Raw genomic sequence first — 23,562 nt, 5'->3', positions numbered from 1 at the left:
CCGTCTACCAGCAAGTTTTAGAGCACTTCATGCTTCCTGCTGCTGACCTGCTCTATGGAGATGGAGATTTCAAGTTCCAACAGGACTTGGCGCCTGCACACAGCGCAAAATCTACCCGTGCCTGGTTTACGGACCATGGTATTTCTGTTCTAAATTGGCCCGCCAACTCCCCTGACCTTAGCCCCATAGAAAATCTGTGGGGTATAAAAAACGCAGAAGAGTTGAAGGCCACTATCAGAGCAACCTGGGCTCTCATAACACCTGAGCAGTGCCAGAAACTCATCGACTCCATGCCACGCCGCATTAACGCAGTAATTGAGGCAAAAGGAGCTCCAACCAAGTATTGAGTATTGTACATGCTCATATTTTTCATTTTCATACTTTTCAGTTGGCCAACATTTCTAAAAATCCCTTTTTTGTATTAGCCTTAAGTAATATTCTAATTTTGTGACACACGGAATTTTGGATTTTCATTTGTTGCCACTTCAAATCATCAAAATTAAATGAAATAAACATTTGAATACATCAGTCTGTGTGCAATGAATAAATATAATGTACAAGTTACACCTTTTGAATGCAATTACTGAAATAAATCAAGTTTTTCAAAATATTCTAATTTACTGGCTTTTACCTGTGTGTATATATATATATATATATATATATATATATATATATATATATATATATATATATATATATATATATATATATATATATATATATGTATATATATATATATATATATATATATATATATAGCTAGAATTCACTGAAAGTATTTCTTATATATACTTGGTGAATTCTAGCTGTAAATATACTCCTCCCCTCTTAACCACGCCCCCACCCCAACTACGACCCCCCCCGACCACCTCCCGAAATCGGAGGTCTCAAGGTTGGCAAGTATGCCTTGACCTTGACTGGTACCTAGGGTTTTTGTGTCCCTAAACAATTTTGTTTGTGGCCCCATCAACATTACTTGTGTACCACGCTAGGTGCTGTAGGCCTGACTGCAGCCAATAGTGAGTATTTTAATACATTTGTCCCCCGCCACGTCGCACTTCAAAGTTTGCAGCTTGTAGAGGCGACTGTTAAACGTAGTTAGAAAGTTGTAAACAGGAATTTATGCTGTAGCTATGAAAATATTAAATATATAATTAGTAAGTCCTACCTTGCGAGAATAAATTTACCACAGCCAGGCCCAGAACCAATTAACAGCGATAAACAAGGGTTTACTGTATTACTTTTGGTAACCATGTAAAGATTTGTATTTAAAATAAATAAATACACAAGAACAATAAACAAAAATACTATAATTCAGGTGAAAAAGTAAAGAAAAAGTAGGTTAATAGGTCAAAGGAACAGCAAAGTGTTCGATATCTCCTACCAGAGTGAAGCCAATTCAATACTGCTATGCTGCTTCTGGGTTTGAACTCACAACCTACCGATCTCAGGACGGACACTCTAACCACTAGGCCACTGATACTAATACTCATTGCCTCTGCACTAAAATTGCAATCGTTTAACAATGCAACCATAGTCTTTGTCATAATTCTATATGAACATTTCTCATGTTGGCTCTATATCCACAGTTAAAGGCAAAGAGGTTTAATGGTCTATGCATTCACCGTAGTTGATTTGATGTGGATGCTTTTTTTTATCCACAACGTGCATGTGGTGTGTGTATACATGCATATTTGGATGATGCCTAACTCCAGATGTCAATGTTTCCGTTTGCACTGAAGTCACATTGGCCGATTTAGAAGACCTGATTAGGAACTGAGGATATTTGACTGGATATTTTTTTTTTAGCTGCTACAGTATGACCCAAATATTACCAACATATTATATGCCACGTGGGAGTAAACAAATCTGAATTGTGTCACTTGAATTATGCAGGGTAAATCCAGCCTAAACGTCTGAGCATGTGCTCCTTCCTTTGTACACAGGAAAATGAATGTATGCGGATAAAAATCCTTGGGGATTGTTACTACTGTGTATCTGGATTGCCAGAATCTCTGCCAAACCATGCCAAGAACTGTGTCAAGATGGGCTTGGACATGTGTGAGGCCATCAAGTAAGTAAACAGCAATCTATGTTGGTATATGTTAAGGGTCCTCAAACTTTTTGACTCGGTGGCCACATTGGGTTAAAAGAATTGCCGGTGGCCTGGCTATCTTGCTCACCTGTTACTTTATTTCTGTTCTAAACAATATTTGTTCGGTGGCCTTGTGGACTAAATGGTAAAAACAAGAGTACAGTATGAAGTCATCATTTGCCCACAGGTGTGTTGCGCTCTGGGAGGCGCGGGATCAGTGGGAGATTAGCATATTTTGTAAATATTTAGCTATGCAAATATTTAGCTTGGCAAGACATTTAGATTTAAACATTGAGGTTTAACATTTACCATTAGTTTTAGATTCAACATTATATGTTTTATGTAACATTTAGATTCTAATTTCACATGTATAATTAAGTTTTTTATTTAACATTGAGATTTACCATTAATATTCAACATTTTGACATAGATGCATACTTGCCAACCCTCCCGGATTTTCCAGGAGACTCCCGAAATTCAACGCCTCTCCCGAAAACCTCCCGGAACAAATTTTCTCCCGAAAATCTCCCGAAATTTAGGCGGAGCTGGAGGCCACGCCCCCTACAGCTCCATGCGGGCCTGAGTGAGCCTGCTTTCACGTCCGCTTTCCCACAATATAAACAGCATGCCTGCCCAATCACGTTATAACTGTAGAATGATCGAGGGCGAGTTCTTGGTTTCTTATGTGGGTTTGTTGTTAGGCAGTTTCATTAACGTCCTCCCAGCGCTGTAACAACACACAACAACAGCAGTCACGTTTTCGTCTACCGTAAAGCAGTTCGTCTGCCGTAAACAACAATGTTGTGACACTCCTAAACAGGACAATACTGCCATCTACTGTACATGCATATGTGACAATAACATCTAGGGCTTTTAGAGAGTGCAGTGCACAACTGCGCACACAACAAGGAGACAAAGCAAAATGCATCATCAGAGAGGGTGTTCAGCATGGTTAGAAAGATAGTGACAGAGAATAGAACAAGGATGGACAATTCAACCCTTAACTCAACAATGAGTAGATGAGTGTTATGTGTGTGTATATGTGTAAATAAATGAACACTGAAATTCAAGTATTTCTCATATATATATATATATATATATATATATATATATATATATATATATATATATATATATATATATATATATATATATATATATCTAGAATTCACTGAAAGTCAAGTATTTCTTATATATATATATATATATATACATATGAAATACTTGACTTGGTGAATTCTAGCAGTAAATATACTCCTCCCCTCTTAACCACGCCCCCAACCACGCCCCCCCCACCTCCCGAAATCGGAGGTCTCAAGTATGCATAGATGTAACATTTATATTTAACATTTATATGTATATTTAACATTTAACATAAGGTAGGAAAAGTGAGCTCAATATTCAAAATGTATCTGACAGAAAATCATGGTTTAATTTGTATATTTGGCACCCCATAATCAAGCAAAAAGCTCTCAGGAGGATTTACAGAGACATAATACAAAAACCTAACATGAAGCTTTGTGCTAACAAAAGACTATACGGCAGTGGCGAACTGTACATTTCCCACCTAGGCCTTAAGTGATGTCTTATTTAGTCCCACTTTAAAAAAGACCCCTCAAAATACAATAACTTATGTCACCACATGACCACGGCTGGAGAAATGCTATACAGAAACACACTTGTGCACTAATGCGCATTGGATCACCTCAACAGTGTACAAAACAGGCTATACTTCGGCACATTTAAAAATCAATGAACCTGCATCAGCATTTAAAACATACCTTACATGGTACTGTCAAAATTAAAATAATTGTAAAGAACATATTAATGTGGAAAAATAAATAAATCAAATATTTGAACTTTTTCTTTGTGAGTTAAATAAGTGAGAGCTGATGATTTTTCTGTTGGCCGGGTGTGGATCCGGTATTCGCAAATTACAACTTGTGATTGGACTCTCACATGGGAGTGACAATTGAAAATCCAATCACAGTCACGTTTAGTGTAAGGCTACCTGGATGGGCTACTGTCAACAACTTGTGATCTGATTGGCTATCGCAACTGTCTATCAACTGTCTATCCGGCAGAATTCATACAGCGCTGGCAACAAGCTAGCTGAATTCTGATTGGATTGGATTCTAACGTAAAAACAAGCAACACTGGAGCCTAATAAGACATGAAGAGAATATGATGAATACTTTATGGAAAGTAGATTAAAATTAACTTTTATGGCCTAACATGATTTATGTTAGGCCAGCAGAGAAAGGCACACCACTGCCATTTGGCCATGGAAATGCGTAATTGCCAGACTTTCAAAGTAATGAGGGTATTCTCATTCATATACTAGTGAGTCTTTATTGTATATATAACTTCACATTTTAACTGGTTATGACACTACTGGGGAAACATGTTTGTGGGTTGGAAAGGTCAGTAGAACCACTAGCCAGTTTGACAGAAGTATGCCCCATTTTAAGTCAATAAATCAATAATATATAAATAAATAATAGAACTTGATAATAATAACTCATGAAATCCAGAAAGATACCAGATATGTTTCATCCAATGCAAACAAAGCAAAGACAGTGCTGCTGTACTTAATGAGCAGTTAAGTCATAAACACTGATCACGTATCAGATTCAGTTCGCTTCGTTTAAAGATCCCTTCCACAATCCTGAGATAAACGGTCACAAATCCAATATGTCTACAAAGCCTGCAAATAGGTTCTGTGTGAAAAATAACGGAAATTATTGATTATATTCGGTTGTGTGCTTGATTCAGTTGCTGTCTTTTCTAGATGTATAGTTTGGATGTTGATTTTTTTCCCTCCTGCTCCACAGTTCTAAGTGTGGTTTTGATGCATGACAGGAAAGTGCGCGATGCCACAGGGGTTGACATCAATATGCGTGTTGGCGTGCATTCAGGGAACGTTCTGTGTGGTGTGATTGGACTTCAGAAATGGCAGTATGATGTCTGGTCACATGATGTCACGCTGGCCAATCATATGGAAGCGGGAGGCGTGCCTGGGTGAGTAAAGTCATCGGAGAAAATCAAAAGATCTGCTTGCATATTACATCGCTGCCTTCTTTTAGCCTATGTTTGTGATGCAGTTTAACCTTAAAATTACTATTCTGATAATAACCGATCAAACTCATTGCCAGTGCTTATCCATCTGTGATCGCAATTCAAAAAAATCCCCCAAAAGCAAAATAAAAAACAGAGTCCCTTGATATATGATGATATACTATTTTGTAATTATATTATTATTGCTGTCAAAGTTAAGGCAATAATAACAAGTTACCAAAAAATGTTTTGTTGTTGTGCGTTCTGTGTGATCCACAGTCCGCCTGACGTTAAATTGAAAGAAACATATAAATTGAAGTTAAGTTTAACCTCGAAGCCCTGGCAGGTCGCTCTCTCTAAAATAGTGGTTCTTAACCTTGTTGGAGGTACCGAACCCCACCAGTTTCATATGCGCATTCACCGAACCCTTCTTTAGTGAAAAATAAAATGTTTTTTTTTTTTAATTCAAGACAAAGTTATATGTTTTTGGTAACACTTTAGTATGGGCAGAGGTGGGTAGAGTAGCCAGAAATTGTACTCAAGTAAGAGTACTGTTACTTTAGAGATTTATTACTCAAGTAAAAGTAAGGAGTAGTCACCCAAATATTTACTTGAGTAAAAGTAAAAAGTATGTTGTAAAAAAACTACTCAAGTACTGAGTAACTGATGAGTAACATACACACACATATCATATATATATATATATATATATATATATATATATATATATATATATATATATATATATATATATATATATATATACATACACACACACACATATATACATATATATACACACACACATATATATATATATATATATATATATATATATATATATATATATATATATATATATATATATATATACATTGATATATACAGTATATAATTTATATTTATTTTTTTGCCGTTTTTGTTTACATGTTAATAGTGTTTTAATGAATATACATGCATGTTTAATACATATAGATTCCTTTCTTTCATGAAGACAAGAATATAAGTTGGTGTATTACCTGATTCTGATGACTTGCATTGATTGGAATCAGACAGTAGTGATGACAAACGTCCACGTTTTCAAATGGAGGAGAAAAAAAGTTCCTCCTTTCTGTCTAATACCACATGAAAGTGGTTTGTTTTTGGCATCTTATATGTCCAGCTTCCATATTCGTTTTTATACACTTTACAAGAAATACATTGGCGGCAAACTCCGTAGCTTGCTAGCTTGTTTGCGCAGGCTTTCGGAGACTCTTATTTTGAAAACGCAGGCGCGATGGAGCGGCACTTTTATTGTGAAGACAGGAACTGTGCAGTCAGTCTTTAGGCTTTTGACGGGGTGCACGGTTCAAATAAAAAATGGTCTTTTTTCCTTCACACTTTTGATTGATTGATTGGAACTTGTATTAGTAGATTGCACAGTACAGTACATATTCCGTACAATTGACCACTAAATGGTAACACCCCAATAAGTTTTTCAACTTGTTTAAGTCAGGTCATGTGACCACTGGCTCTGTTTGATTGGTCCAACGTCACCAGTGACTGCATCTGATTGGTGGAACGGAGTGAACGTCACCAGTGACCGTATTTGTTGAAACGCAGGCACTATGAAGGTCTGTCTGACAGACCAAAACAAACAAAGCGTGCATTAACAGATCGATAAAAATTAGTAGCGAGTAGCGAGCTGAATGTAGATAAAAGTAGCGGAGTAAAAGTAGCGGAGTAAAAGTAGCGTTTGTTCTCTATAAATATACTCAAGTAAAAGTAAAAGTATGTTGCATTAAAACTACTCTTAGAAGTACAATTTATCCCAAAAGTTACTCAAGTAGATGTAACGGAGTAAATGTAGCGCGTTACTACCCACCTCTGAGTATGGGGAACATATTCTAAGTAACAAAGACTTAATTTAGAGTTTTTTGGACACTAGGGGAACATATTCTAAGTAACAAAGACTTAATTTAGAGTTATTTGGTTAGGGTTAGGGTTAGAGGCTAAGGGCCAGGGTTAGAGGGTTAGGGCCAGGGTTAGAGGGTTAGAGATATAATAAGGCCATGCCGAATAAGGCATTAATAAGTACTTAATAATGACTAGTTAAGAGCCAATATGTTACTAATTTGCATGTTAATAAGCAACTAATTAATGGTGAATATGTTCACCATACTAAAGTGTTACCATGTTTTATTACTGGTGCACAAAATGAACCGTGCATGAACATCACCTTGTTCAAAGAACAAAACCAACACAGTGCATAAACTCACAACAAATTACACACCTGCAAATCAGTGTGACTTCTGCTGTTGCCGTATCCGTAATACGTCGATAGGGAGAAGTTTTTATTCACACGATGAGTCAGGTGTGTCTTGACCTCCGCCGAACCCCTGAGGCGGACTCACCGAACCCTACGGTTCGATCGAACCCAGGTTAAGAACCACTGCTCTAAAAGAACAAAGTTATTTCCATCTGTTGTCGCTGTGAGTTATCACCAGAGTTCCGAGCTGCTTGCAGCAGCAGAGTTGCCAAGTCAACGTAAAACAAGCGACTTCATATGAAATATGATACGAAAAGTGATAGCATAGTAGCAGTTAGTGAAGTAAATGTTAATAACAGAAATGAGAATGAACATTATTGCAATACAAATGGAGCAATACAAATACCGATAGAAATAACACTATTGATAATGTATAATAACAATAATTATCTCTATTCTCAACAATACAATTGTTCAAATGCAACAATTCATATATGTAATGATAACTTGAATTACAAAAGAAAGCAGAGAAATGTAGGGAACAAAAAGAAGCGAACTGTATTAACCTTGTAGATTGTTATACAAACAGTATTAAGCATTGTTTTACCCAGTTTTCCCTAGGGGAACAAGGTTAATTTATATGTGATGAAACGTTATTATATGCATGACAGTATGAATGCATATGTGCTTGTATATGTACAGTATGTGTATATGTATGTTTGTACAGTGAATGTGCGTGTGGATGTATGTGCCGTGAGTGTGTATGTATGTACTGTATTTGTGTATGTATGTGGGAGCCTAGGTATCTATGTGTGTGGGTAAGTACCGATGTATGCGCATATGTATGTAATAATTAATGAATGTACGTATGTGTGTATATACTCTACGTATTAATAATTGTGTGTATGTGAGTATGTATGTGAATTTGTATGTGCTGTGCAATATATTTGCCTCCCAGTGTGTGCGGGGGCCAAAGTGTGGCCCCAGCCACCCAGAGAGCCCAACCCAAACCAGCAAGTGGGGTGAACCAGGGAACCAGGGACCACCTGCCCCATGCTTGTTTTTGAACGCGTGATTGCTTATTTGGGCTTCTTTTTGTTAACCCCACAATAAAGCAAAACATGACTGCGCTGGTAGGAAGTTTGTCATTTTTCAACGTTTTCTGGTTGTCACGCCACCAGTCGACTTGACACGCCCACAAACACACGCACGCAAATGATAAATATGCCAGAGCCCACACTGACAGAAACAAGTGACGAGACACAATGAAAAAAATACTAGCAGACTTGGTAGGGAAAACTTAGAAAAAATATAATTCAAAATATAGATATATTACATGAGTGTAAAAAGAGAGAGAGAAAAAAGGACTGGATTGCGTTTGGAGTGTGTGTGTGTGTGTGTGTGTGTGTGTGTGTGTGTGTGTGTGTGTGTGTGTGTGTGTGTGTGTGTGTGTGTGTGTGTGTGTGTGTTGAGCTGTTAAAAAAGCATGTTTAATAAATATTTGCATAAATACAACTAATTGTCGAGTCCAATGATAGGTGTACCTTTTAATGAGGTACAACTATGAAATATATATTATAATATATTTGTGATTTATCGTAATTAATTATGAGTTAACTATAGACAAAACTTGATTAATCGCAATTAAATATGGTAATAGTTTCACAGCCCCTTTTATGTAAATATTTCACATTAGGAGAACGAAAGAGCACGAAAGGACGGAATTAGACCCCCAGGTAGAAAATGTCTTGAGTTTGTGTTTGTGCGTGTGTGTATGTTTGTTTGTGACCATTTTGTGTTGCACTGTTAATAAAAGCATAATGTTGAAAAAACAAACATTTGTATAAATCAAATAATTATCTCCAGTCCCATGTTAGGTGTACATTTTAATAAGGTACACTTATTAAAGGTAAAAAAAAATGTATATTCGCAATTAATTGTGATTAATTATGAGATAGCTATAGACAAATGAATCATGATTAAATATGTTAATCGTTTTACAGCCTTATTTAAACAAAAAAAAAATCATATATATTTCATAACGGGAGAGGAGAGAGCATTTTAGGACTGAATTAGTCCCCAGTTAGTAAATGTTTCTGTGTCTTCATTTTGTGTTGAGCTGTCAAAATAAATGTGTACATTTTCATAAGATACACTTACTGTTTCAAAACTTATATTTGCCATTAATCGTTATTAATTATAAGTTAACTATAGACAAAACACGATTTGATATTTTAATAGTTTGACAGCTATAATCAAAATGTATATATATAATGGAGAAACAAGCTTAGTTACCTATGGACACAATCTGATTAAATATTCTAACTACTTGACAGCCCTAACTCTTGTATATAGAGTATTTTAATGTTTTGGACACACTGGATGTTTCGCTGTGTCTGGATCTGGTCACTGCTTACAGAGGAACATAATAAATTTTATTTTATTATTCACAAAAAAGTGGATCAATTGGTAATTTTCAAAATGATTTATTCTTAGGCGAGTGCACATCACTTCAGTCACACTAGAGCACTTAAATGGTGCCTACAAGGTAGAAGATGGGGATGGACAAGAGAGAGATCCATATCTGAAAGAACATGGAGTCATCACATATCTGGTTATTAACCCAAAGGTAATGAAGCATGTTTTTAGTAAGAGTTTGTTAATGATGGAACTAAAATGCTGACTGTGTCCAGGTGGAGCGGCGCAGTCCGCAGCATCACTACAGGCCCAGACATACTCTGTATGGAGCAAAGATGAGAGCCTCTGTTAGGATGACCCGCTATCTGGAATCCTGGGGTGCAGCCAAGCCTTTTGCCAACCTGCACCACAGGGACAGCATGACCAACGAGAATGGAAAGATCAACACCGCTGTGTGTAACATTCGCTACATTTACAATGTATTTGTTGCCATTTGAAGTGATGGGCAAGCTTGTAATTTCTCATCTCCGTTGTCCGTTTAGGACGTGCCAATGGGACAGTATCATTTCCAGAGGAGATCTGAAAGGCAAGGTTTTTTTACTTCACTGCTCCAGGATCTTTTACTTTGACTCGATTATCCCTTCCCCATGACAGTACTGTGAAAGGCAACACAATTTCTAATAACTCATGACTTCTGCCGCCTGCTTTGATATGCATGGCGAATCTTGAGTCAAATTAAAATATTCCGTCTCTTTCCACACTTGGTAAAAGGACAAAGTCTCAGAAGAAACGGTTTGAGGAGGAGCTTAATGAAAGAATGATCAGAACCTTTGATGGCATAAATTCACAAAAGTAAGGACAATAGTATAAATACTCTATTGTTTTATCATTGCTGTTGTAATGTTTGTAAACTATCCTAATTATATCCAAATTGACTGGATTTATGCAGGCAGTGGCTCAAGTCTGAGGACATCAAAAGAATATCATTGTTCTTTCACAACAAGTCCTTGGAAAAGGAGGTAAGGAGCAGTACTGGTCGTTACAAGAACATTATGAAACCTTGTTTCGTTCAGTATTCTGGAACCTTTTTGGCTGAGAGAGCCATGAAACCCACATATTTGAAAATGTACAGTATTTCCGTGAGAGTTATGATTTTTTTTTAACACTGAATACAACTAAGTGTATGCCTTTTTAAGACAAATAATTTTAGAGTATAATGAGTCTGGTGCTGCATTGTTTTGCTGATGGTTTGTAGTCTGCTTGATACGTGGTGATGTTAAGCTTCAAGCAGGCGTTGAGGCGTCCATCCGTTAAACATGGTTGTAGGTTGGGTTTGATATGTACCAGATGTAAGAATGTTTTAGGGTGCTAAGATTTATCTGCCAGCTAGATACAGTCATCTAAAGAACCACATCTGGCTCGCGGTTCCCTACCCCAGCTTTGAATTAACATTGCTTTTGTGTTTTTTTCTGGATGTTTTGTTCACTTGTGTCTCTTTTTTGTCTATTTAGTACAGAACAACAATCTTGCCAGCCTTCAAATATTATGTCACCTGCGCCTGTCTCATCTTTTCCTGCATTTTCATTGTGCAGATTCTTGTCTTGCCAAAGTAAGTATATTTCTTATGTTGTATACAGAAAAATATTGTTGTCAACTCATTTTCTTGACATTTTAGAGGTACCATATCTGTAATGATTTTGATTGACATTTAAAGCACTTTTTTGTGGTCTATAGCAGGGATTCTTAACCTGTTTGACCTCAGGGCACACTTTTCCAGTACAGAGGGGACCATGGCCCGCTAAAATATTAACATTGAGTTAGTAATTTTACTGTAGATTTCAATCATATTCAATAATTATATCTAACTTACTCACGGTTTAACAGGTTAACAACCTTGTCCATATAAAACCATGTGTTGATTAAAATAGTATTATTTATTTAACACACATATGTTATGTGTACAGGAGGAAGGAGACGGCACAGACAACAGGGATGCCGTATTAGCTCTATTTATTCATATATATAAACAATATATATAAATAAGAAATAATAATATTAATAAACAAGGGAAATGGAGTGGGACGAATCCAAAAGTGTATGGTGTGACTATGTGTGTGAATTAACTGTTGTGTGTTACCGGTAGTGTTGCACGAGAGGCGCGGAAGTCCAATAGGGGCAGGGCAGGCTCGTAGGTCCGTGAGCACAGGCAGGGAGTTGGGGCAACAGCCAGGCGTCAAAATTCTGTGTCCAGGCGGGAGGTCGAGATCCAAGATGCAGCCAGGGAACCAAAGGGAATGCAGGAAGACGACACACACAGCTTGTGACGTGGGAAAAAAGGCAGGCTGCAGAGAGGCTACAAGGAGGACACGAGACAATGAACACGACGGTGGACAAAACACAGAGAGCAAAGAGTACACATAGAGCTTGACGTATCGGCTTACTGTGCTGAACAGCAAACTACGTTCTGGTGCGGGATAGCAGGTTGTACCGGCTTATGAAGGCAGGTCTCATCATCAGCTTCAGGTGTGTTGATTGCCCGGCGATTGATTGCAGCTGCTTGCTTCAGCCGGACTGGCACGCGCCAGGCATGCTCCTGGAGGTGCACCCAGCGTAGCGCACACATGAATGCGCACGTCACCGGGCCGTGAGAATACCCCCCTCCTATGGATAGATTCCAGATTTCCTAAAACTGGAACCAGAAGAACACAGAGATCAAGAGTCAAGGGAGGGTGAAGGAGAGAACTGGTGGTGGGTCGCCGGCCCAAGTGTCCGCGAATCCACCGAGGACGACCCTGGTAGCGGCGCTGAGTAGAACGCCGCTGCAGCCGGCAAGGCGGGCGACCAAGGAAAGGCCACCTTCTTGGCCGTCGGGGAGACGGACGCGAGTGGCGCCAGAACCACAGCAGTCTACGAGTTCCACGTCTCTGTCCTGGGTATCACTGCTGTTGGCACAAAAATTGTCCATGCGGCCGGCCAGCCGGAGGTCGGGGGGGCGACAATACTGGAGACGATGAGTATGGCGGCGCTGTGAAAAGGTCCGCCAGAGACGAGGAGGAGGATGTCGTCGGAGTCCGAGACGAGGACGACGATGTCGTCGGAGCCAGAAACGAGGAGGACGATGTCGTCGGAGTCAGAGACAAGGAGGACGATGTCGTCAGAGCCAGAGATGAAGCAGCTGGCTGAGGAGCTGGCCGAGGGAACGAAGGCAGGCTGCAGAAAGGCGACAAGGAGGACACGAGACAATGAACACGACTGGGGAGAAAACACAGAGAGCAAAGAGTGCGCATAGAGCTTGACGTATCGGCTTCTGGCTTTTCTGGCGCAGGATAGCAGGTTGTGATCCTGCAGGTTGTGCCGGCTTATGAAGGCAGGTCTCATCATCAGCATCAGGTGTGTTGATTGCCGGCGATTGATTGCAGCTGCTTGCTGCAGCCGGACTGGCATGCGTCCGGTGTGCTCCTGGAGGTGTGCCCAGCGCAGCGCACACATTAATGCGAACTGACGTGCGCCCCGACCGTGACGATATACCTTAGGCTTTGGTCAGGCTGATTTAAAACTATGTAAAGTACTAACCAAAAATACTCCATAAGAAGGGACTTACAAATAACTGATTAAAATTAAATTCACATACAGTTATTTTGTGCTAAAACAAATAAACTATATCAATAATGAATATGTTTCTTATCTAAATTGCCACTTTATTCATATTGTTTTCGCTTAGGAACTTCTCCATGACTTCAGCTCTAGACTTCTTCTGTTTGTTTGAGATTACTGCCACAAATGGTGGAAAAGTGTTCTTGCGGCCAGTAAAGGTCACAGCTGAGGAACAGATATTATTTGGTGGCCCTCCAGAGGGCGCTTGCGGCCCAACAATGGGCCCTGGCTGTATTGTTAGGAAGCACTAGGCTAGATAATATGTATGAGACATGCTTTTGTGTAAATGTTGCCAACATTTTGTTCTACTGTCTGTTTTTGAAGTCGGTCTGCAAGATATATTTTTATGAAGATGTTCACAGATTGCAAATGAAACCACGGCCCGCCCTCTCCAAAAGTATCAGAATTAATATTTTGAAAATGTACACCATTTAAATATATATCTTGAAGAAAAACGTCAACACTATTTTATTTTCAGAAAATATCGTAAATAAACTTTATAAACATTAGATTCACCTGGTTTTTACCAGCATTTATGTCACTGCGTGTCGCACACCGGTGTTGTTGTGTGCATGCCTTGATTAGCTCAAAATAGTACTATAAATATACACGTACCTTTTTTTGTGTTTTTTTAAACCAAAATGTAATGTTGCCGTCTTTTTCCACGGAAGTTCAGCGGCTAATCCCATTTCGTAGTGGCCCAAATGTCGTGGACAAATTTACACGGAAGTATACATAGTATTTATTTTATAGATATAGATCAGGCGGGAAGGCATGAAACGAGAAGTAATATACAGAAGGTCCAGCAGCAGCAGTCTTGCTCAGCAAAGAGGGAGGAGGCTTGCCGACACAGCATGGCCAAGAATGACCACATAATTACGTCACTGTGACGTTACACCGTAGCTATCTAAAAAAAAAAAATACTCCAAACCTAATGAACAGAGACATCCAAAATTGTGTGCAAGCTCACGCAAAAATATGAGGGGCCGTTATGGACATTATTCAGAATTACCTCTTACATACACTACTGAAATGCTCTCACATAAACAACTGAAATGTTTTTCTCTCACGCACTACTGAAACACTCTTATACAAACTACTGAAACACTCTTATACACACTACTGAAATGCTCTCACATAAACAACTGAAATCTTTTTCTCACACACACTACTGAAACACTATTATACACACTACTGAAACACTCACCCCGACGTGACTCACATGTTGACATGTTACCATAGCAACAAAGCTGCAAACATTACGAGCTGATTTGATAGTGTACTTTTGTCCGCTTCCTCCGAGACAAACAGCAAGTTTGCAATAGATGTCAGACTCTTAGGAGCCGCGGAAACACTAGTTGCTAACTTGTTTGTAGTGGAGGCACACTAAGGCTAACTGGCCAGCTGACTACGATGCCATGTTGCCTTACATTTCGTGGGATTCAACAATCATTTAGAAATAAATAATGCCTAATTATCTTTTCCTCCTCTTGCCCCGATGTCCATGAGCTGAAACGTTGCACTTGATAATGCTGCGGTGCACACTCGCAATGGAACGAATGCTCCAGGCTGCTTGGCTGTCGGGAGGAGAAGGTGGCCGCTCAGGTGTCACATCCTGCAGGTGCAACCCACGGCTGCAACTCGACCGTTGTTGCATTGAAAGTGTTCTTATGTTCTCCGCTGAAGCCCTCAAATTATGAAATGGAGCTCCCGCCTCGGTTAAGCTACTTGTCGGCAGTCAGGCAGACATTTTTTTCACAAACAACTTGGCTTTAAAAATAAATAAAAAAACTTGTCTGAAAAGGGGCGGGGATTATTGGTGACCGGGACCGGAATGCAATGTCTCTCATACACACTGGTAAGATGCTCTTATACACACTGGTAAGATGCTCTTATACACACTGGCAAGATGCTCTTATACACACTGGTAAGATGCGCTCATACACACTGGTAAGATGCGCTCATACACATAACTGAAATCCTTGCACATATACTACTGAAATTGTTGTCTCTCAGACGCACGTGTAAAAAGCTCACACACACACAGGTGAAATCTGTTTATACATACTAGTGAAAAATAATTCCAAGTGTGTGTGTGCGTGAGAGAAAAACATTTCAGTAGTGTATGTAAGGGTGTTTCAGTAGTGTGTATAAGAGTGTTTCAGTAGTATGTGTGTGAGAAAAACATTTCAGTTGTTTATGTGAGAGCATTTCAGTAGTGTGTATAAGAGTGTTTCAGTTGTGTGTAAAAGAGTGTTTCAGTAGTGTGAGTGAGAGAAAAACATTTCGGTTTTTATGTGAGAGCATTTTAGTAGTGTATGTAAGAGGGAATTCTGAATAATGTCCCTAACGGCCCCTCATACAAAAATGCATGAACCGTATGATTATGATACGACTCTTTAGCATTGTTTTACACTAGTGTCTAACATTGTCTAACATTTGGGTCTTTTGAATACATTTGTAATTTTCTTTTCTTCAAAAAGATTAAAAGACTACTGCTTTTTATCCAGGACCGCAATCTTGGGGATATCCTTTGGTATGGCATTCTTTATCCTTTCCCTGATTGTCTTCGTATGTTTCATCGGACACTTCCTGGTGAGTGGCGTATAAAGGTTATTTCTAACTGCTGTCCATCTGCATATTCTATAATTAGACACTTCTGTACTTAATTCTCATCACACTTTAGCATCACAAATGCCCTCGGGTCAGTTTGAAAATCCTGTAATTGTCTAAATGGTGTAACTGCCACTCTGGTGTAACCTTGAGGCCAAAACTAACCCTAGAAGATTTAACGAGGCCACTTTCTTTGGGAGCTTGTACAAGCTATGGATTTTGTTTGTGCTTTTGAGGCAGACAATCTCACCTCGCTAAGTAGCACAGCATGCATATAAATCAACAGCCTTTTAAAAGGTGCTGTTTGCAGCAGATACCGCTTCCTGTCAAAACCGTGTTAGTTACCTCCCACTAATACACATGCACGCAGTAGAAGGACAACATTATGTTACAAAAGCAGTGTTTTGAAAAGCATATTATTTCACTTATTAGTCAATCAATAAAAGGGTTTGTGTACTTTATAATCAGTGGTTTTCCATTACTTCTTCAAAATGTTTTACTGAATTTTCAAGACCAAAACAAATAATTTTATCTCAGTGGTACCACCGAAAACTAATTATTGTTAAACATAAGTGGGCGTGTTGCGGTAGATATACTAAGACTGCGTGTACAATTGATAAGAAGTGCAAAAGTGGCACAGATTTCCTATTTACATGAGGTTTTTGCATGTACTACGGGCATTCGGTGCGCGTGGAAACACTACATTCATGTAATCATGCTCTCCAACTTGTGTGCGATGTTGTCGAACAAACAGCACACATCTATATTTTATTCTACAGTATGGAATCACAGTCTACAAACAAAATAAACTACTTTTAGCGCACTGTCAGCGCATTCTGCAGGGAGGCGTTGGATAATCGCAACACCAGATTACATTCATGTGTCTAGAATGATCCAAACGCAAGAAAATGCACACTGCAAGGAGATGTAATATAATAGTACATTTCCTGAATTAAAAAACAAATGCCATTAAATTTTTTATTTTTTTTAAATCGTCAGCAGACACCAAAACGCATCATTTGGTTTGGTTTTAATCAGCCCGTTAAGTCGACCAGCAGCTGATTATGCAATTATATTGCTGAATAAATGATAACTGAAATGTCTATTTTTTTTATTTCTCACAGTCCAAATATGTTGACACATGCACGTAAGACGATGGAGTGTCGATATGTACAGGTGTCTTTGCAGCGCGATCCCCTCTTTTCCCGAAGATTGCAGACGTGCTAAATAAAGACACACAATAGCGCCCCAGAACAGTAATAGTCTTGAAAAATCACATTGCACATGCTTATTTATTTATGTAAATATGCAATGATATATTTGCATCTACTCCATGCAACTGTGGCTACCTACAGTTTTGTGCTTCTAACCTCTTCAAACGACAAACCAGCGCTGCCCTGCCCATACGTATTTGCAATGGCAAATATTTTACTTCACAGCTTGCATTTCAGGTCTGTGTGTTTTGCCAGCCACAATATGTAAAACATAATTAAAGGATAGGAAGGATAATCTGCCTCTACCAATGTAGCAATTGCTCCCTTTTTTAATATAATATCAGGGACAATTAGATTGTCTTTATATGTTTCATGTATGCATTCTTGCACATTTAATAATCCTCCTTGCTAGACCGAAAGCATTTTCAGCAAAAGCCTGTTAAGGGAAATATATGGTTTGTACATTTGAAAGGTCAAACCCAGTCATTTAAAAAAATAAATGACTTAACATCCCCTGAATGCAGCCCTGGCATTTTCACTTTGTATTGTAATATTTGTTCATGTATTTTAAACCCCATACAAATATGTTCTTTTCATACTGCTTTGGAGGTATGCATTGCATGAACAATTTTTGTGTTCAGTAAAAATAATATGACACACAATGACCCCAGTTGCATCACACAGTATGTACAGTAATGCAAATATGTGAGCTGGTTGAATGTCACATCTATGCAGTTGCAGTGGTGCTAAAATGTTGCTCTGAGATGACTGTGCATTTAATGTTTGTACAATAAAATGTTACCTTGCAATCAACTATAATCCATTTAAAAGGCAATACTATAAATATGGGAACAATTAGTTTTGCATATTGCACACGGTCAAGATAAAATAATTGAACGTACCGTATAAATAATAATAAAACCTTTATGAAGTATGTTGCAAGGGTTTGATGCACATGATTGGCTTTTTGTCATACAGTAGGTCATAAGTAATGCTGGTGATAGATACTTGATTAACCATCGGCTTCAAGATGGCATTTGAACTGAACTGAATTAATTAAACCAATACTATACAATGTCTGTGTCTGACTATACCATATTGTTTATGTGTCTCTGCAGCACTGGAGCAAGAGTGCCCCCACTTCATGGATGTGGCTGCTAAGGTACTCTGTCATTATTGCCAACAAGCCCTGGCCGCGTATTACACTCACCCTGACAACCACAGCGCTCATACTAACGATGGCAGTCTTCAACATGGTAAGCTGTCGCCTGTCACTACAAATGCAAAGAGGGAATGGATAACCAATTAGCATGTACTAGAGATGTAAGGCTTATCGGTTTTAATGATAAACTGCAGTAAAACTCCCAACGTTTACTATCACCATCTCCAATTAAGATTATCGTATAACCGCATTTTGGAGATAGTCATCATTTTCTGGGAAAGCAAGCTAGCACGCTGATGCTAACTAGCTTCAAGGCTAACTTGAATACAAGCCACATTAAAGTATTGCATTGTTATACGTGTTATAATATTGTGTTAGTATCTGTGATGTTATTGTATGTTTACTAAATGCAGTATTGTGTTTATTTACCGTATTTTTCGGAGTATAAGTCGCACCGGAGTATAAATTGCACCTGCCGAAAATGCATAGTAAAAAAGGAAAAAAACAAGTCGCACTGGAGTATAAGTCGCATTTTTGGGGGAAATTTATTAGATAAAACTCAACACCAAGAATAGACACTTGAAAGGCAATTTAAAATAAATAAAGAATAGTGAACAACAGGCTGAATAAGTGTACGTTATATGACGCATAAATAACCAACTGAGAACGTGCCTGGTATGTTAACGTAACATATTATGGTAAGAGTCATTCAAATAACTATAACATTTACCAAACAATCTGTCACTCCTAATCAGTGTTGGGTTAGTTACTGAAAACCAGTAACTAGTTACAGTTACTAGTTACTTTATTTCAAAAGTAACTCAGTTACTAACTCAGTTACTTACACAAAAAAGTAATGCGTTACTGTGAAAAGTAACTATTTAGTTACTTATTTTTTTCTCCTTTTTTTTTTAAGGCTCCCATTAATGCCCTTTTAGCCTTAATTTCAGTACTGTTATTGCACTGGAGAATAATACAATGTGTTGATCAACTTGACATGCATTTGCATCACTGAACTCTGCTAAGCAATGTGGTCTACATACAACATACAAAGACAAAGATATGTTTCAAAGGGCCAATTTATTTCAGGCCACAACAAATTGACAAAACTATTTGAAATAGCTGCAACATAACATACATAAGTAACAAACCGCATAATAACAACATAGCTGTAAAGCTGGCTTCACCCAAGGAAGGCACACATGACATACACAAAGCCTAATCAGGCATTTTTTTCTCTCAAGGAATTGTGAAATAAAATCATGTATTCAGGAGATCAAAACTGTAGTGAAGCCCAGAAGACTCTACACATTTCCCCAGTTTTAGTTTAGAGATAAGGTAAGATTGGCCTGGCCCACTAGCATCCCTCTTTATGTTTGTGAACTTTATAGTCTATACATTTAGAGTGATGTGATAATCAAACACTCTAGAAGTCTAGAATGAAATAGTATATAAGAGAATTGACAGTGTGTACCTTCAATGATGAGCAGAGGCAGAGTTTGGAGTGTTTTCTTTAGCTCGCTTTCCATGTTTATGTACTCACTGTCCAGGTACTTGGAACATGTTTTCCGTGCCATTTGTTGTTTGACGCCGGTATCATGCTAATTAGCTGCCAGAAAACGGGTGACTCCACTGTAGAAATAGCCTGCATGTCTTCTAGCACATACGCTGCAATGGCTCTATCAATGTTGTCATGGCTAGCATTGCCTCCGTTAAAATCCTTAGGTGGAGGTGAAGTGGCATCGGAGTCTGTGTCTCTCTTTACTAGCTTCGTCAAAGCATGTTGCTTATGTGGCGTGGCGAAGTTGGGAGAGTGGCCGTGCCAGCAATCTGAGGGTTACTGGTTCAATCCCCACCTTCTACCATCCTAGTCACGTCCGTTGTGTCCTTGAGCAAGACACTTCACCCTTGCTCCTGATGGGTCCTGGTTAGTGCCTTGCATGGCAGCTCCTGCCATCAGTGTGTGAATGTGTGTGTGAATGGGTGAATGTGGAAATAGTGTCAAAGCGCTTTGAGTTCCTGAAAAAGGTAGAAAAGCTATACAAGTATAACCCATTTACCATTTATGTAGCTGTTTCAGCAGATTTGAATTGCTGTTTTGGGCAGTATTCCCGGGTGCGGTCACTGCTGCTACTCACTGCTCCCCTCACCTCCCAGGGGGTGATCAAGGGTGATGGGTCAAATGCAGAGAATAATTTCACCACACCTAGTGTGTGTGTGACAATCATTGGCACTTTAACTTTAAGTAGATGGGATCTTTGATTCAAGACACAACTTACATTTAACTAAAATGTTATTTTCTTTGTGCTCGACAAAAGAAAAGTAGTGACAATGTATCCATGTTAAGAAACTCGACTTCTGGCTTCGCCATGATGTCTTTTTAGTTGTTATGAGAGTAGCGTATGTGTGTATGTGTGTGTGGCCCTTTAAGATATGACAGCATGTGAGGTGAGTGACGTCAGTGAGTGAGTGGGCGAGAGAAGTGAGGGAGCGCAACAGTGAGTGGGTGCAGGTGCTCTAGCTTGGTGGATGGCTGCGTGCAAGACACCAATAAAGTCACAAAATTGCAACAAACCGCCGGGCTCGTCATTCACCCTCGAGTCCGGAGCTGTAAAGGGTGTTAGCCCCGAAGTACATAGGCCCTGGAGGAACGTCTCCCCTGCGCTCCGCTCCTCGGTCGAGGAAAGCACGCCTTTTCTTTTCCTTGTGAGACAGAAGGACGACACTTCTTCTGTTTCTAGCCGATACTATATTAAAAAATAACGTAAAATAACGCAGTAACGCATCATGTAGTAACGGTAATTGAGTTACTGAATATAAAAAATAACGCGTTAGATTACTAGTTACCGCCGAAACTAACGGCGTTACAGTAACGCGTTAGTCCCAACACTGCTCCTAATCGCTGAAGCCCATGAAATCGTATACGTCTAGTCTCTTACGTGAATGAGCTAAATAATATTATTTGATATTTTACGGTAATGTGTTAATAATTTCACACATAAGTCGCTCCTGAGTATAAGTCGCACGCCCGGCCAAACTATGAAAAAAAACTGCGACTTATAGTCCGAAAAATACGGTGCTTGTTTTGTTTTGTTTTTTAAATAAAACTTGTTAAATGATTACATTGTGCGTATAAGTACTTTTTGAAAATATCACACAATACCATAATATTGATAACCGTAATAATTTTGGTCGAAATTATCGTAATATGTCATTTTGTTACATTCCTTGTATGTACATTATGTTACCAGTACATTGCTACTTTTATCTAAATCATTTCCACAGGCCTTATAGACAGTTTTTGTATAGTTAAAAAAATAATAAATAACCTTGTCATAGAATAATGCAATATAGTAATTGCATCAAAGCCAGAATTTTAAAAAATACATATTTGTGTATATGTATGTATGCACGTATATAAATAGGGTGTGTTGTGTGTGCGTGTGCGTGTGCGTGTACATACAGTTGTGGTCAAAAGTTTACATACACTTGTAACGAACATAATGTCATGGCTGTCTTGAGTTTCCAATATTTTCTACAACACTTATGTTTTGGTGATAGAGTGATTGGAGCACATACTTGTTTGTCACAAAAAACATTCATGAAGTTTGCTTCTTTTATAAATTTATTATTGGTCTACTGAAAATGTGACCAAATCTGCTGGGTCAGAAGTATACATACAGCAATGTTAATATTTGGTTACATGTCCCTTGGCAAGTTTCACTGCAATAAGGCGCTTTAGGTAGCCATCCACAAGCTTGTTCAAAATAATCATCATACATTCCAAAGCTACATTATCTTGCTATATAGAGAGATCAATTTTAAGACAAGATTATAGATGATACAATTGAAATACAAGCCTGAGGTAGGAATAGCGTGATAAAGCACAGTACAAGCACTCTGGATAAGACCTTTCCACAAGCTGTTTCCGGAGATTGTGATCCGTTTTTGTGCCTGGCATAGGTCAGTCGCTCAGGGCAGATGAACAAAATTAACTTGGCTTTGGTTGCTCGTGCAGACAATTCTCATTTTTAAGATGGTTGTATTCTACCTCTCACCCAAGTTAGCTGAGATAGGCTCGAGTTGACAAAATAACTTGTATAGAAAATGGAGGTATGGATCAATGTTCTAATGTACAATATTGTACAGTTTGGGTGTGATCTACTTGTACTAAAGGTTTGCTTAAAATTAAAACACCTGCAAACTTGATGGCGCTGTGCAAAAGGAAACAATCTCGCTGCAAATACGGACGATGGAGAGACAATTCTCCATCCATATTTTAAAAACAAAAATATGACTTATGGAGTTATTTTTATTTATTTTTTTAAATTATAAAAACAATTCTTGCAATATGCATTTTCTTGCATGTGGATCCTTCCAGAATCACGACCACAACACCGTGCCTCACAAAGCATGTGCACCTTCAGTGTGCTAAAAAAAAGTTATGTTTTGTAGATCGTACTTTCATATTATTCAGAAAAGGTGGTTTATATTAAATGTGTCTGCTGCGTATTCCACAAGCACAGGCTCGACCGTTGAAGCATAATGTCATGAATGTGTCTTTTTGGGCACAGTTTGTATAGTACACACAACATCCTCTTTAAAATAGGACTGTCTGCACCACTTTTGCATTTGCTATCAATTGTGCACACTGTCTAAGTCAGAGGTCGGCAACCCGCGGCTCTTTAGCGCCGCCCTAGTGGCTCTCTGGAGCTTTTTCAGAAATGTATGAAAAATGGAAAAAGATGAGGGGAAAACAATCTATTTTTTGTTTTAATATGGTTTCTGTAGGAGGACAAACATGACACAAACCTCCCTAATTGTTATAAAGCACACTGTTTACATTAAACATGCTTCACTGATTCGATTATTTGGCGAGCGCCGTTTTGTCCTACTAATTTTGGCGGTCCATGAACTCACCTTAGTTTGTTTACATGTATAACTTTCTCAGACTTTCTAGGACGTGTTTTATGCCACTTCTTTTTCTGTCTCATTTTGTCCACCAAACTTTTAAGGTTGTGCATGAAAGGTGAGTTTTGTTGATGTTATTGACTTGTTGGAGTGCTAATCAGACATATTTGGTCACTGCATGACTGCAAGC

General features: G+C 38.6%; 1 protein-coding gene across 2 annotated transcripts in view; it reads left to right on the top strand.

Moving 5' to 3' along the window:
- Positions 1-23,562, top strand: part of adcy2a (adenylate cyclase 2a) — a 106,125-nt gene that overhangs the window by 51,158 nt on the left and 31,405 nt on the right. For both annotated transcript variants that reach the window (XR_009814696.1, XM_061951065.2), the window contains exons 7-16: positions 1,947-2,074; positions 4,958-5,116; positions 9,897-10,029; positions 10,094-10,270; positions 10,361-10,404; positions 10,590-10,670; positions 10,768-10,837; positions 11,330-11,427; positions 15,983-16,067; positions 18,418-18,555. Coding sequence is in view for 1 of the 2 variants with exons in the window: in XM_061951065.2 (XP_061807049.1) it covers positions 1,947-2,074; positions 4,958-5,116; positions 9,897-10,029; positions 10,094-10,270; positions 10,361-10,404; positions 10,590-10,670; positions 10,768-10,837; positions 11,330-11,427; positions 15,983-16,067; positions 18,418-18,555 (1,113 nt within the window). In the remaining variant the exon portion in view is untranslated. The remainder of the gene's footprint in view (positions 1-1,946; positions 2,075-4,957; positions 5,117-9,896; positions 10,030-10,093; positions 10,271-10,360; positions 10,405-10,589; positions 10,671-10,767; positions 10,838-11,329; positions 11,428-15,982; positions 16,068-18,417; positions 18,556-23,562) is intronic.

Source organism: Nerophis lumbriciformis, linkage group LG04 (genome assembly GCF_033978685.3).
Source record: "Nerophis lumbriciformis linkage group LG04, RoL_Nlum_v2.1, whole genome shotgun sequence".
In the NCBI taxonomy this organism is placed as follows: Eukaryota; Metazoa; Chordata; class Actinopteri; order Syngnathiformes; family Syngnathidae; genus Nerophis; species Nerophis lumbriciformis.
The sequence above is the reverse complement of the archived record's forward strand: the minus strand, read 5'-3'. Positions and strand labels throughout refer to the sequence as shown.